General features: G+C 39.9%; 1 protein-coding gene across 1 annotated transcript; it reads left to right on the top strand.

Annotated features, from left to right (window-relative positions):
- Positions 1 to 3,751: 3,751 nt before the first annotated feature.
- IFNG (interferon gamma) lies at positions 3,752 to 11,406 on the top strand. Its single transcript, XM_022571595.2, has 4 exons — positions 3,752 to 4,112; positions 5,263 to 5,331; positions 5,427 to 5,609; positions 8,133 to 11,406. Exons 1-4 carry the CDS (start codon positions 3,999 to 4,001, stop codon positions 8,265 to 8,267), a joined length of 501 nt encoding a protein of 166 aa, XP_022427303.1. The 5' UTR covers positions 3,752 to 3,998; the 3' UTR covers positions 8,268 to 11,406.
- Positions 11,407 to 14,679: the final 3,273 nt, after the last annotated feature.

Genomic DNA, 14,679 nt, shown 5'->3' with positions numbered 1-14,679 from the left:
ACAATCCCATTTGACATAAACTTGAAAATATTGTAAGCTGATAATGGTACTACATAAGTATAATGTCTTCTATATTCTTTGACTCAAGTCTCAAAGTTGTCCAGATGGCATGAAAGAAAAGGGGGGATTCAGAAAACTCTCCTCTAACATACGGGAGTTTTGAGTCAAATTTCGGGGAAAATCTGACTCCGCGTGGATTTCCACTCTGAATATCATTTTATTCCGTAGGCTCAGCTTGCATGATGTCAGGAGTTCCCAGGGTCAAGGCAGCGTGGGGCACAGATCCAATATTGACTCATACTCGGTGGAAGAAACCTACCCCAAAGTCTGGATGTGATAATTTGGTTGTGAGCGCTAGGGATAGGACTGCTGACCACAGAGGAAAAAGGGCAACAAAGGTGTAAGTTTTGTCTTACGACTGCCTACTCAGCGAGGGCTGAGGATAGCATGAGATACGATCGAAAATCTTGCTGACGCTTAATGCATAACCATCACCAGTTTTCAGAAAGAAGTCTGGCTGAAGGGAAAAAAGAAAGTTTTCAGTCCCTTCGTTTTAGTAATTTGCTCACACTTTGGCTCCTGGTGGGTTTGAAAAACTTTTAAAGGATATCTTGGTGGTGAATGATTCTGCAGTCTCAGTGTTGGCTGAACCAACAAAGTGTGAAACCTCTAGTTTGCATGTGCAACAGAAGGTGTTTTACAGGCAGAAAAGAGAGAGAAACATCTTTTTTTGTAAACTTGACAAGACAGGAAAAGATCAAAGCATATACTATTGTAGTGACAACATTCTGAACCCCAAAATCATATGTTGAAAGATGAAAATCTCATAGGATGTGATTCACTTCCAGCCTGGGATGCAAGACCAGTTACAGAATTTGCAGGAACTGGTGCAAAATGAAAATGGGAGCCGCTTGTTTAAAAATTATTAGGAATTTCAACAAGGTAACAACAAAGCATTAAACCAAATGTGGGCTCCTCTAAGTGTGGGGTCCTGATAGACTGTACAGGTCTTATGTCCACGAAGTTGGGCCTGCTGGGATGTCTAACCAATAATTTCAAAGCTTTTATTTGCAGTCTTACTATTTTTTAAGGAATTAAAGAGTGACTATTATCTCACAAATTCTACAGAAAAAAAAAAGTCCCAGAATCAAAGCCTGATAGGATGTAATTACTTGAATTCCCATATTTAACACAGTTATTGGTACATACAGTAGTTTTGATGGCTATTGATTGGGGACAGGTAGATTAAGGAAAAGGTCTTGGCTCTAGACTGAGCTCTACATTGTCCAGTTGAATGAATTTAAGCACAGCAACTTGTTTTTTTCCTGGGTCTTGATTTACAAATCTAAAAAAAATGAGAGAATAGGCCATAGATAGTCTCTGTAATTCCCTAATTCTGTGCTGTGCTTGGTCATGCCATCAAGAGCTATTAGAGCTTGAATTTTAGCCATGTATTTATTAATTCTATACATCTGGCCATGTTGTAAACATATCCCTAATGTGTGTGTGTGTATATATATATATATATATATGCATATGATTTTGAATAGGGATTTGCAATTTACAAACCCCCAGACAAAGTGTAATTCCCAATTATGGACCTCGCTATTCTTTTTTTTTTTTTTTTTTTTGACCTCGCTATTCTTAACTCCTCACCCCCAGCACCATATTCCAGTGGATAGATCAAGGGATGAGCAGAACAAATTTTTACTTCTTTCCAGAACGTTGGTAACATTCCTTACAGTATCTTGGAGTTTGGTCATAGGTTTCCTGGATAGTATTGAGTGCCTGCACTTGTCTCAAGGCTTTGGAAAGGGTTTCTTGTCACAGTGTCACCCTGTAAGCACTTTATCTGGGCTGTCTTTTTCCTTGAGGAGCGATACAATAGAGCTTTGTGGGCAGCAGTGTAATTTGACACTCCTCACTTGCTTGATGTGAGGCTTTGGTCCCACAAACACTTTTTGATTTTGTTTATTCTTTGGGAAGATAACCTCTCAAACAGTTTTCAGGCCTTTTTCACATAAAATAATACATGGAATTGCCCCAGTAAGCAGGGGTTGGCTAAAGAGACATAGCATCAGGTTTCCAACATTAATCATGAACCCTCTTTAATTAAAAACGAGTTTCCTACAGGTTAGTTCTGATAGCATTGGGATTAGAACTTGAAGAAAATTAGCTTGAGGGAAGAGTAGGCCCTGAATTAAGCATTCAAGTTCACTTTTATTCAGTGCTGTCAGTGGACAAATCTCCACGCTACAATGTTTTTAGGGAAGAAAACTGTGTTACGGAACAGAAACAATTTCTGATTCTAGGGAACTCAGTCCCTAGATTAGGAGAAGATACATAACTAACTCTAATATGAGATTGAGGGTTCAAGACTCTAAGAAAAGTGTGAACCACTTTCCTAGACCTTTGTAGACAAGATGTGAAATGACTTTTCAGAAGGATCATTTTGAGAGAACTCATGCAGATAATGACTTTTAGGCTGGACTTGGATGGCTGGGTGCCACTCTGAGAGGCACAGATGTGGGAAATCAAGGAACAGCATGAGCAAGGGCTCAGGGTGTGTTTTTTTTAGGAATGACTAGTCATCCAATGTGCCTGAATAGGAATAGATCACTTTGAGTGCTTACTACATGATAGGCAAAATTCTTAGCACTTCATAAATTATCATCTGACAATTTTCAACTGAAGCCCGGAGAAGATACTAATATTAGGTTCACTTTGAAGATAAGGAAACCTAGCTACAGAAGAGTTAAGAAGCTTACTCAAAATCATATAGCTAGATAGCAGTGGAGACAGGATTCAAGTCTGCATTCATAACTGCAATACTGCTGTGTATACAGTACAGGTTGAAAGGCAAGGTGGGCTGGAATCAAATAGTGGAGGGTCTTCTGTGCCATCTCTAAGTGCTATATTTCATAAGTAAATTACTAAGAGAGGAGAAAAAACAATCCTATTTGTATCTGAAAGGAAAAAAAAAGTTTAAAAAAAATCTATCATTAGTGATTATTTGGAACAATTTATCATCTAGAGCTTTGCTGTTCAATATGGTAGCCTCTTGCCACACATGGCTATTGAGCTTGAATATGGTGAGTCCAAATTGAGATGTACCACAGGTATAAAATGCACACCAGATTTCTAGGATTTAGTATAACAAAAAGAATGTATAATATTTTATTAATATTTTTCCGTATTGATACATATTGAAATGGTATTTTGGATATATTGGTTTAAGTACAATATATTTAAAAATTATTTTTCCCTGTTTCTTTTTACCTTTAGTAATGGGGCTATTAGAAAATTGGCTTGCATTATATTTCTGTTGGGCATTGTTGGTCAGAGCAACATAAATTTGTGGTAGATATTATATTAACCATCTTTGATGAAGGGCTTCCTACCACACTGGTTTTCTAACCACATTCTTTTCCTTGATTTCTGGTCATTTGCAAGAAAAATTTTAAGAGGCACCCCCTTTGTAAAGGTTTGAGAGCCCCTAGAATTTCCTTTTTTACTTGCTTCCGACCACAAACGAATGATCAATGTAATCTCTGGATGAGGAATCAACATTTTACAAGAGCAAAAGGAGGAGGTGCACAAAAATTTCCAATCCCTGGATGGTGTGAAGTGAAAGTGCTTTCAAAGTATCCCACAAGAATGGCACAGGTGGGCATGATGGGTCTGTCTCCTCGTCAAAAGACCCAAGGAGTTGAAAGGAAACTCTTAACTACAACACCAAAATGCCACAAAACCATAGTTATTAATACCAACTAACTAGCATCTCTATCTGTCACCATCTCATCTTAAAAAACTTGTGAAAATACGTAATCCTGATGAGACTTCAACTAGGTATAAATACCAGTAGCAAAAGGAGACACAGTACATTCTTCTGATCATCTGCAGATCAGCTATTAGAAAAGAGAGATCAGCTACGTCCTTGGGACCTGATCAACTTAATACAGGAGCTACAACTACTTCACCTAACTCTCTCCGAAACAATGAAATATACCAGTTATTTCTTAGCTTTTCAGCTATGCGTGATTTTGGGTTCTTCTGGCTCTTACTGCCAGGCCCCATTTTTTAAAGAAATACAGAACCTAAAGGAATATTTTGTAAGTATGACCTTTTAATAATGCTTGTGGTTGAAATGACTGATGTTTAATGTTAACTTGTAATTGTATCTATGATGGGCTCTCATCTCTAGCCCACAGTCATCTTGAGAAGACTTGGTGTTATTGTGGCTCTTGTTGGCTGGATGTGTTTTTTTGACTAAGCGATCTAGATAATGCTTTAACTCTCTGCTCAATTTGCTATGGAGATTCAGTGGGGATTCATGAATCCTCCAAAAGATGGGCATAATACGGGTATAATTTAGAGCATTGCTAATTTTGTGATGAGAATCCGTTTAATTATGATGTCAAGTAGTATGCCTACTGAAAAAATGACTAGGTCTTTCTTTCTGATTTCTCAGGCTGCTATGATGGTGACAGTCAAAGGAAGGTCAAGATTAGCTTTAAAAATGGTCATTTGAAATAACTGATCAATTAAAGAAGATGAGGTCCTTAAAGCTTTGGCTTAAAAAAAAATCACTTACAGGTGTTTTTCTCCAAAAAGTGGTTTTAAAATTTTACTGTCCCATCCAGATTGTCTGTGAATTACTCTTGGAGTAGTCATTTGCTGAGATTTTTTTGTAGGAGTTTAATCTGCTTTCTATTTAAAAATTTTTTTCTTTCATTTTATGAGTTTCTTAAAATTTTTACTTATGGTTAATTAAAATAGTTTTTTGCATTTTAAATATTTTATTATATGTCCAAAATTTAGCTACTATAATTACAGCTGGAGCTATCTTTTAAAGCTGACATAATATCTTATAGGAGGGCACAGCTAGAGGTTATAGAAACCTGTACCATAGCGGGGCAGTATTTTATAGTGAGATGGCTTTGCTGGGGTTTTTCACTAGACCTAAAAATACTTTCTGTCCCTTACTATAGTTATTTGGGACAACCGAAGTATCATCAGCCTTGTTGAGTTCATTTGTGAAGTTATATTAGTAAATAAGAAAGCTAAAATAGCATGATAGTCTTTGGCTGTATCCAACATGATAGCTTTTGAGAAAACATTGTTAGAACTAAACAGAGTGTTGAAAAGAAAATCAGTGAACACTGTCAGCATCCAAGTTCAATAAAACTTGAAGTACAGTTTTAGGGCAATTTATGGACTGATTGTAAACCAATTTTTTCCTGTTTTGTTTTGTTTTCTCAGAATGCAAGTAACCCAGATGTAGCTGGTGGTGGGCCTCTTTTCTTAGAAATTTTGGAGAATTGGAAAGATGTAAGCTGAACATTTCCACTTGGCTAATTTTCCTATTGCTTATTTTCTGATGGATAAATTCACATCAACTTCTCTTTGTGCCTTTTTCTCCCAAGGAGAGTGACAAAAAAATAATTCAGAGCCAAATCGTCTCCTTCTACTTCAAACTCTTTGAAAACTTAAAAGGTAACCAGATCATTCAAAGGAGCATGGATATCATCAAGCAGGACATGTTTCAGAAGTTCTTAAATGGCAGCTCTGAGAAACTGGATGACTTCAAAAAGCTGATTCAAATTCCGGTGAGATGATCTTAATTCTTTTTTTTTTTTTTTTTTGGTTTCATTGCAGAGGCTCTTGCAAAGCACTTCATTCCCAGAAAGTAGAAATTAGCTACTGGGTACAGCTGTTAAAGCTATGAAATGAACCTGTGGCCAAAACCCCTCTTTACCAATTCTGTTTGTGTTTTGGGTGGCTTTGCAAAGTCAGTTATGCGAGTCACTTAAATTTGTGATTTGGGAAAATACTGGAATTATGTCTACAGCACAAAGATAGGCGAATGAACAAATCAGTGAGAAAGAAGTAGGGAAGAAGTGGGGGGAGTATTGAAAAGCAGTTCTCCCATTGCCCCTTGTTTGTGTGTTGGAAATTCTCTTGCTTTGAATAGGATGTTGCATATCTTAATGGAAAAAGCAGTGGGAGGGTTGGGGGGAGAAGTGGGAGGGTGGCTCCTAGCTCAGCCACCAAAGAAATGTGTGATCTCAGATGAATCACAGGCCTGGCTGGGGCTGTTTCCTCATCTTAAAAGGAGCCTGTTGGGTTCACTATAATTTCTATGGTCTCCTTTGCTCTAAAATTCTACAATGCCATGGACAGAAAATGAGAATGAGTTAGGAGAAAGGTATGGCCTTTGAGGAGACAAAGGCCCTCCTACAGCCAGACTCTGGTCAACCTCTCAGATTGTGCAGCCCAAGTAGAGGTGAGAGTGTTTGTTTTTAGAAAAGAAAATAGGTAGAATTTATACTTTATGAAAGAACTGTCCTATCAACTTTTGGATACTAGAACATCTTGGCTGGAGAAATCCTTAGGCTCCTCAGCTTTATCTTATCAAATTGCCTTGAGTCTTTAAAGTTATGGTTTCTAGAAGGTGAAAAATAACTTTGAAGCATAAAGACGTCACATTTTCCAAAATTTCATCTAAGAGACAAAGGCCTCCAGATTTTTTGGGGGGCGGGGGGGGTTGGCTTTGGTATAAATAGGCTTGAATGAGAAGAGGAGGGGTCCCGTTATGACTTGTGCTCTCAGGATTTGTGCCCAGCTCTCCCTATAACTGGGTCTGCCTCTCAGCAATCTCACATAAGCTCCTAGGAAATGAAATAAGTGCTGCTCTTCAAGATTGCTCTAGTCTCCAGTATGTTCGATGGTATGAGAGTGGCTTGGAAAAATTATAAGATCATTACTACTTCCACTGGTAATGTTTTCCGGTGTTCAGCAGATATCCATTGGTTGCAGGCTAGAGGATGAAAAAGCACTTATTCCTAGCCCAGTGCTGCCTCTGGCTTGCTGTTCAGTCCTGGATGAGTCTCTTAGTTTCTTGGTGATGCTTTGAACACTGGAAAGTTCAATTTATCACTTGTAAACACACACCCGGTAGAAACTTTTCTATTCTGCTGTAACTGGGCCTTGAAAAAAAAAACAACCGTTGGTCCCATCCTTCTGGAAGCTCCAAGCCTCCTGCTTCACAATGGGCAGTCCTGAGTGAGCTCTCAACCATTGTCTTTTTTTGCTCAATTGCGAACGTATTTAAGGCATGTTATGCCTTTTAGTCCTGTAGCCTAGTCATTCTCCGAAATGTGGCAAGGTGGCTGCAGTGTTTCCAGCTTTAGAAAGACATCTAGTGGCAGAGCAAAGATAAAAGTAAATGGTCCTCATTTTATGAAGCATGACTTCACCTAAATGGTCCTATTGGGTAGAGTGAGAAAATACTTCAATTTGCTGGAATGGAAGGCAGGGTACCAGGAAATTTGCTTTCATTCCTAATTTTAAGTGTTATATACCAGTAATTGATTATTGCCATGTAAATATGATCGGTGTTTATTTTTAATCCCATTATGGAAATGATGAGACTGACCTAATTTGGGGGAAATTAAAAATTAATGATTTTCATCTGACTTGGACTTGGTGTTTACAAAGTACTGAACCTATACCAGTGGTTTTCAAACTTTGGTGGTGCCTGAATCACCTGGTGGTGTTAGTAACTACACAATGGCCCAGGCCTAGTCTGAATTCATACACCTGGGTGTCTGAGTTCTTCATTAGGTCTCCAGGTTATTCTTCTACACACCAAAGGTGAGAGCCATTGGCTATAGTAACTCATTTGATACTTATAGCAAAGATTAAGTACAAAGTGATAGAAGTGGTAGAGAGCCTAGAGGTTGTCTAAACAATCTCCTCATCATTCAGAGGAGAAAACAGAGATTTGGAGAGGTTAAGTGACTAAAGTCACATGTATTGTACACACAGAATTCAAACACACATTTTTTTGTCACTACTTCAGGGGTCTTTCTGCTATATAATTTTCAGAATTCTGTAGTGGTAAATTAAAGGATATGTAATGTGTCCCACCATGTTACAGCACAACTAGCAATTTAATTATAATTTTAGTCTTAATCACTGAAGAAACCAACATTACATATTAAGGTAATATATTGCTAGTGAAAATAATTTATTTTAAAGGAATACTTCTACTTTCTTTGACCATGACAGCAGAATATCCTAATGATTTGTATGCCTGAAATTAATTTTGCTGTTTTCTTTCCCAATAGGTAGATGATCTGCAGATCCAGCGCAAAGCCATAAGTGAACTCATCAAAGTGATGAAGGACCTGTCGCCAAGATCTAACCTCAGAAAGCGGAGGAGAAGTCAGAATCTGTTTCGAGGCCAGAGAGCGTCGAAATAATCCTGCCTGCCTGCAATATTTGAATTTTTAAATCTAAATCTATTTATTAATATTTAATATTTTACATTATTTATATGGGGAATATATATTTAGACTTATCAATCAAAGTATTTATAATAGTAACTTTTATGTCATGAAAATGAGTATCTATTAATTTATGTGTTATTTATAATTCCTGTATCCTGTGACTATTTCACTTGACCCTTTTTTTTTTCTGACTCACTAGGCAAGTCTATGTGATTACAAGGCTTTATCTCAGGGACCAACTAGGCAGCTGACCTAAGCAAGACCCTGTGGGTTGTGCATTTATTTCACTTGATGATATAATGAATGCTGATAAATGAAATGATGCCATCCAGTTGCTGCCTATTTGAGACTATGCCTTCTGAGCCACCGCTATGATGGCATGTCAGACAGCACTTGAGTGTGTCAGGCGATATGACTTGTCCCGTGATAAAAACATAGCATCTCATCTCATCTCATGCCTGGTGCTTCAGAATATTGCTGACAATTGTGACTGTACCCAAATGGAAAGTAATATGTTTGTTTATCAATATTTAATATATATGAATAAAGTATAATTTCATAACTATTTATGCTGTGTCAGACTTTTTCTAAAGTGGGGACCAGATTAAATGAACCATGGACTAATGAATTAGTATAAGGAGAGTCATTTTTAGCTGTGGAAATATTAGAGTTGGATTAAGACCCATTAAAATTGGTGTTTCTCTCTGCTGGTGATTTGTTGGTTTCCAGTGTTCCATTTGGTAGCTGTCTGAGTTATCTCTCCAAAATATGGATGTAACTATGTAGCCATTTACTTCAGAGCTTCTTCTGTGGAAAGTAGTCCAAATTGTTTAGCTTGGCACACAAAGGTTTATTTCCCTTTCTCCCTCAACTCCCCATGGCATCCTTCATCTTTGTATCCCCTTTGTCCTCTGGCCACTTTGGGCAAACACCATTTGGTATGGAATAGTGAGTGGGAACTCTAGGGAGAGAGGCTTGGATTGGAATCTTGGTCCTGCCATTACAAGTAGTGTGACCCTCATATTCTCTAAGCTTCAGTTTCCTCATCTGATAAAGAATTGTGCCTTCCTCATAATATTGTGGTGAGAGTTTATTCTTTCACTCAAGAAATACTTACTGCAGCACCTACCATGTGCCCGGTGCTGTTCCAGGCACTTGAGATACATTTGTGAACGAAACAAACAAGGATCCCTGCCCTTGAGGAATTTAGAATTTAGCAAAGGGGAGACAGATAATAAACGAAATACATAATATGTTAGTAAATTGCATGGTATGTTAGAAGGTGATTGGTGCTATGGGAAAAAGGTAAAAAGGAATGGGGGAACTGGGAAAACTATAGGTGGGACAAAGCAAATGGGCTAGAGGTTTAAATGGAGTAATTATAATTGGCTTCATTGAGGAGATAACAATTGAGGAAGCACATGTAAGAGCTAAGAGAGGATTCTAGGCAAAGGGAACATTTTTGCAAAGGCTCTAAAATGGAAACTTGCCTTGAATGGTAAAAGAAGAGCCAGCACTCCAGTGTGGTTGGAGCAAAATGAGTCAAGAATATCTCTAATTTTTTAGCTGAGCAACTAAACAGATGAAGTTGTCATCACCTGAGATGGGGAAACTGGAGGTAGCAGGTTTTGGGTGAAAAACTAGAAATTCAATTTTAAAGGTTAAGTTTAAGGAGTCCATTAGATTTCAAAGTGGAGATGCTGAGTAGGTTATTGGGTATATCAGTCTGGAGTTGAGAGAGAACTCTGGACGGTTGATGTAAATTTAGGAGTTGAAGGTAGAGCAGGTATTTAAAGACCTAATACCAGCTGAACTTATGAAGGTCATGAGTTTATATAATGAAGAGAAGGAAAGCAAAGTATTGAGTCTTAAGGCACACTATCTTTAAGAGGCTGGGGAGAGACCAACCAAAGAGACTGAAAAGAAATGGCCAGTGAAATAAAAGGACAACCTAAAAAATGATATGTCTTGAAAGCCAAGTGAAGAAAACATTTCAGGAATAAACTGTATTAAATGCAGTTAAGTCTGGTCAAATGAGGACTGAGAACTGAACACTGGATTTAGGAACACGGAAACCATTGCAGACCTTGGACAAGAGAAATTCAGTTGGAGGGTGAGGGTAAAAGCCTGATTAGAATGGGATTAAGAGAGACATTGGAGACAATAAACATGGATAACTCTTTTTAGAAGTTTTTTTTTTTTTTTTGCAAAGGAGAACAAAGAAAGGGGTAGATGTCAGGATATGACATCAAAAGAAGTTTTAAATTTTTTTAGTTGTTGCTTTTAAGATGGGAGAAGTAGCATGTTTACATATTAGTAGAAATGATCTAAGAGTAAAACAATACATGATATAGGAGAGAGAGGAAAGAACTTCAGAGTACTTCTATGAGTAAGAAAGAGAGATGAACTGAGGACACAGAGGAATTGGCTTTAGGCAGGTGCACAAAAAATTTATCTTTGTTAACAGGTAGGAAGGTAGACTATGTGGGTTCTGATGTTGGTAGCTGAGTAAATGTGGTGGTGAGAACTTTTGGAAATTTTAACTGGTTGTTTAAAGTTTTCTCAGTGAAATAGAAAGCTGAGAGTGAGGTTCAGGGAGTGTTGGAGGCTTGCGAGAAGCAGAAGAATGGATGGATCAGGAGAGTGCAATGTAGATTACCAGGCAACTTTAAGGGCCCACTTGAAGTCCAAGGTCATGAAATTATGGAACACCAGTTGGTGTAGTTGAGTGTTTGTCTCTATCCACATTGAGCTGTGGGTGAAAATATAGAGAGAAGAGACAGACAGTTACGTTTAGCAGGCTTCGATTTGGCCAAGTAAGTACGATAGGGAGAATGAGGACAAGGAAGTCATGGGGATACACAAGGGTGTACTCATGATGGTTCATGAACCGGTAATGAACTCTAAGCTTGTTAAGAAGGGGAAAGACACAACGGGTGTCCAGCCTTCAGAAAGTAGTCACTCAGAGGAATTTCACGGTGAACGGACTGCTACAGCTCCCGAAGTTACTGCGCCTCAACCCGAGGCCGCAGACGGTGCTGAAAGCGCCCCACTGCCCATCCTGCCACTCCCTGCTGAGGACCGACTGGGCCTCAGGCCTCTGCCGGCGTCAGGGCTGCAGCTCCCACTGCTCAGGCCTCTGAACGGGCTTCCGGGAAGATGGCGGAAGAGTAAGACGCGGAGATCACCTTCCTCCCCACAGATACACCAGAAATACATCTACACGTGGAACAACTCCTTCAGAACACCTACTGAACGCTGGCAGAAGACCTCAGACCTCCCAAAAGGCAAGAAACCCCCCACGTACCTGGGTAGGGCAAAAGAAAAAAGAATAAACAGAGACAAAAGAATAGGGACGGGACCTGCACCAGTGGGAGGGAGCTGTGAAGGAGGAAAGCTTTCCACACACTAGGAAGCCCCTTCGCGGGCGGAGACTGTGGGAGGCGGAGGGGGGAGCTTCGAAGCCGCGGAGGAGTGCACAGCAACAGGGGTGCGGAGGGCAAAACGGGGAGATTCCCGCACAGAGGATCAGGGCCGACCGGCACTCACCATCCCGAGAGGCTTGTCTGCTCACCCGCCGGGGCGGGAGGGGCTGGGAGCTGAGACTCGGGCTTCGGTCGGAGCGCAGGGAGAGGACTGGGGTTGGCGGAATGAACACAGCCTGAAGGGGGTTAGTGCGCCACGGCTGGCCGGGAGGGAGTCCGGGGAAAAGTCTGGAACTGCCTAAGAGGCAAGAGACTTTTTCTTCCCTCGTTGTTTCCTCGTGCTCGAGGAGAGGGGATTAAGAGCGCTGCTTAAATGCTCCAGTGGTGTGAGTCTGGGACTTCTCATGATCACTAACATAAACATGGATAATGGATATAATGCGATTAATTCTACTGGCTTTGGGGTATATAGTGGGGGCACAATTGCGAGTGTCAAGGGCAGAAAGGGTTAGTTGTCTGGGGCTTCCATCTCAACTACTTTATTTAATGCTCCCACAGCAGTACTGTTAAGTGAAATAGTTTATGTAAAGGCATCGGTTTAGTCCTTGACAACAATCAGAGGTCATTATTTTGATTGTTGGGTAGTAGCTGAATACCAGTGGGTGAGACTCGATCCCCATTCCCTGAGCTGCTTCTTTCAGTCTAAAGTTTTTATCAATCATTTCCAACAAAGTCAGGCTTCCCCATAAAAAAAAAAAAAATCATTGTACAGCTACTAAAAAGAATGTCTTTCCTTTTTAGTTTTATTGTCTTCTTTTATTTTTCACTAAAATTTTATGTTAGCCATTATTAAATAGTTATACTGAATAGATAGTTGGTTGAAAGAATTGGGGAGGATTAGCAGCCGCATAGCACAGGGAGATCAGCTCGGTGCTTTGTGACCGCCTGGAAGGGTGGGATAGGGAGGGTGGGAGGGAGGGAGACGCAAGAGCGAAGAGATATGGGAACATATGTATATGTATAACTGATTCACTTTGTTATAAGCAGAAACTAACACACCATTGTAAAGCAATTATACTCCAATAAAGATGTAAAAAAAAAAAAAAAAAGAATTGGGGAGGATTGAGGTAATCTTGGCCTGTCTGGAATTCAATCGGCATCTGAATGCTTATAGAGAAGGAAAATATCTTCTCTTTTTTAAAGGCAGCATTATTTATTATATATATATTTAATTTATTTATTTTTGGTTGCGTTGGGTCCTCGTTGCTGCACACGGGCTTTCTCTCGTTGTGGTGAGCGGGAGCTGCTCTTCATTGTGGTGCGTGGGCTTCTCATTGCGATGGCTTCTCTTGTTGCAGAGCACAGGCTCTAGGCGCTCGGGCTTCAGTAGTTGCAGCAAGCAGGCTCAGTAGTTGTGGCTCGCAGGCTCTAGCGCGCAGGCTCAGTAGCTGTGGCGCACAGGCTTAGTCGCTCTGTGGCATCTTCCCAGACCAGGGCTCGAACCCCGGTCCCTGGCCTTGGCAGGTGGATTCTTAACCACTGTGCCACCAGGGAAGTCCCAAAAAATATCTTTTTTCTCTATCATTTTAAACTCTTGACTGGGATCCCGTAACAAAAGACAGATTAACAAGAGAAAAGCATACGTTTATTTAAATTATATGTGACACAGGGACCTTCAAAGGAAAATAAAGACCTGAAGAAGCAGTAAAACCTGAGTGTTTTTATGCTAGATTTGGTGAAGGATGGAAAAGTGTAGTAAATGATGGGACGCTTAGCAAGGCCTGCTGCTGTTCAGATTCCCCTCTGAGTTCCTTGTCATCAAAGACTAGAATGCTCCTTTCCTCTGGTTATGTGACCTGCTTCAGGAGAAGGTCAGAAAGTCTTTTCTGCAAATGCTTTTTCTCAAGTTCCTTCAGCGTGAAATATTCAATACATCAAGGTGGCATATTTTGGGGTATCATGTCCTGAACCCTGTTGGGCTCACAGGAGAAAATACAAAGGCAAGAGTTTCTTATCTTGCTCTCTTTACCTAGAATGAGAGTCTGGCAACCCCATGACAAGGCTTCTTTTGGGCAGATGGTGATGAAAGATCAAAGGTGAAAGTACCATTATGATCAGAGCTGCAGATATAAAGCCACATCAGAGAACCATTGACATCCTGGGTATGACCACCCTCAGGGATGTGTAATAGGTTGGTGTAAAATAATACTAATGAGTAACCAGTGAACATGTGCTATGGTTAAGAGCTCTTCTTCAGGATTCAGCTAGACCTAGATTTCATTACCTGCAAAACTTTAGGAATGTTATTGACTATCTTCAAACCTCTTTGTTTTCATCTGTAAAATGGGAACTGTAAGGTCATCGGGAGGATTACATTTTTAAAAATGCATGTAAAATGCTTGGAAGAGAGAGAAAATGCTTTGTCAAGAGCAACTATTATTATTAATGCTATTTTCATTGAATAAATCAATGAATCATAGTAGCTTTCTCACCATGACAAGTTCTCTTTAGTTTTTTTTGATCTGAAGAATTTTCCCCTTCTAGGAGAATAGGAAGAGAGAGCAAGCAGCAAAGGAAGTCAGTCAGTCAGAAGCCACTGACTTTACTTTGTTTTAATTGTGTTTTCATTGGCATCATATATCATTACTTAGGCTAATATGTAAGTTTTGTGAGGTTTCATGTCTCGGGGTCATCAGGGAAACATGAAATTTGGAACTGAGGTGTACAGGGCTTGTAAAACTGACCTAACTTCGGGGATTGAGGTCAGGAAGGTACAGAGCATTCTGGAAGTCATTGAGAGGTTGTGACATGGCAGTTTTGAAGAGGGAGGGGAGGGAGGATCTAGAATGTAATTCAAACCCTAGGGACAGGTGTGGCAAGCATGATTTTCAGAGATCTGTCCACAAAAGCCTGGATTCCCACTGGTGAGCTGGGTCTCTGTGGCAGCATCTTGTCCTCAG

This window comes from Delphinapterus leucas, chromosome 11 (assembly GCF_059928025.1).
Source record: "Delphinapterus leucas isolate spDelLeu-1000000601 "Yukka" chromosome 11, BTC_Dleu_Yukka2, whole genome shotgun sequence".
NCBI lineage: Eukaryota > Metazoa > Chordata > Mammalia > Artiodactyla > Monodontidae > Delphinapterus > Delphinapterus leucas.
Note: the sequence above shows the minus strand (reverse complement) of the source record. Positions and strands in the feature narration are given on the sequence as shown.

Bases quoted from the DNA above. Each gene is read 5' to 3' on its own strand.
- IFNG (XM_022571595.2), top strand. From the start codon at position 3,999: ATGAAATATACCAGTTATTTCTTAGCTTTTCAGCTATGCGTGATTTTG. The intron at 5,332-5,426 runs GTAAGCTGAACA...TTTTCTCCCAAG, and splicing joins TTTTGGAGAATTGGAAAGAT to GAGAGTGACAAAAAAATAAT. The intron at 5,610-8,132 runs GTGAGATGATCT...CTTTCCCAATAG, and splicing joins AAAAGCTGATTCAAATTCCG to GTAGATGATCTGCAGATCCA.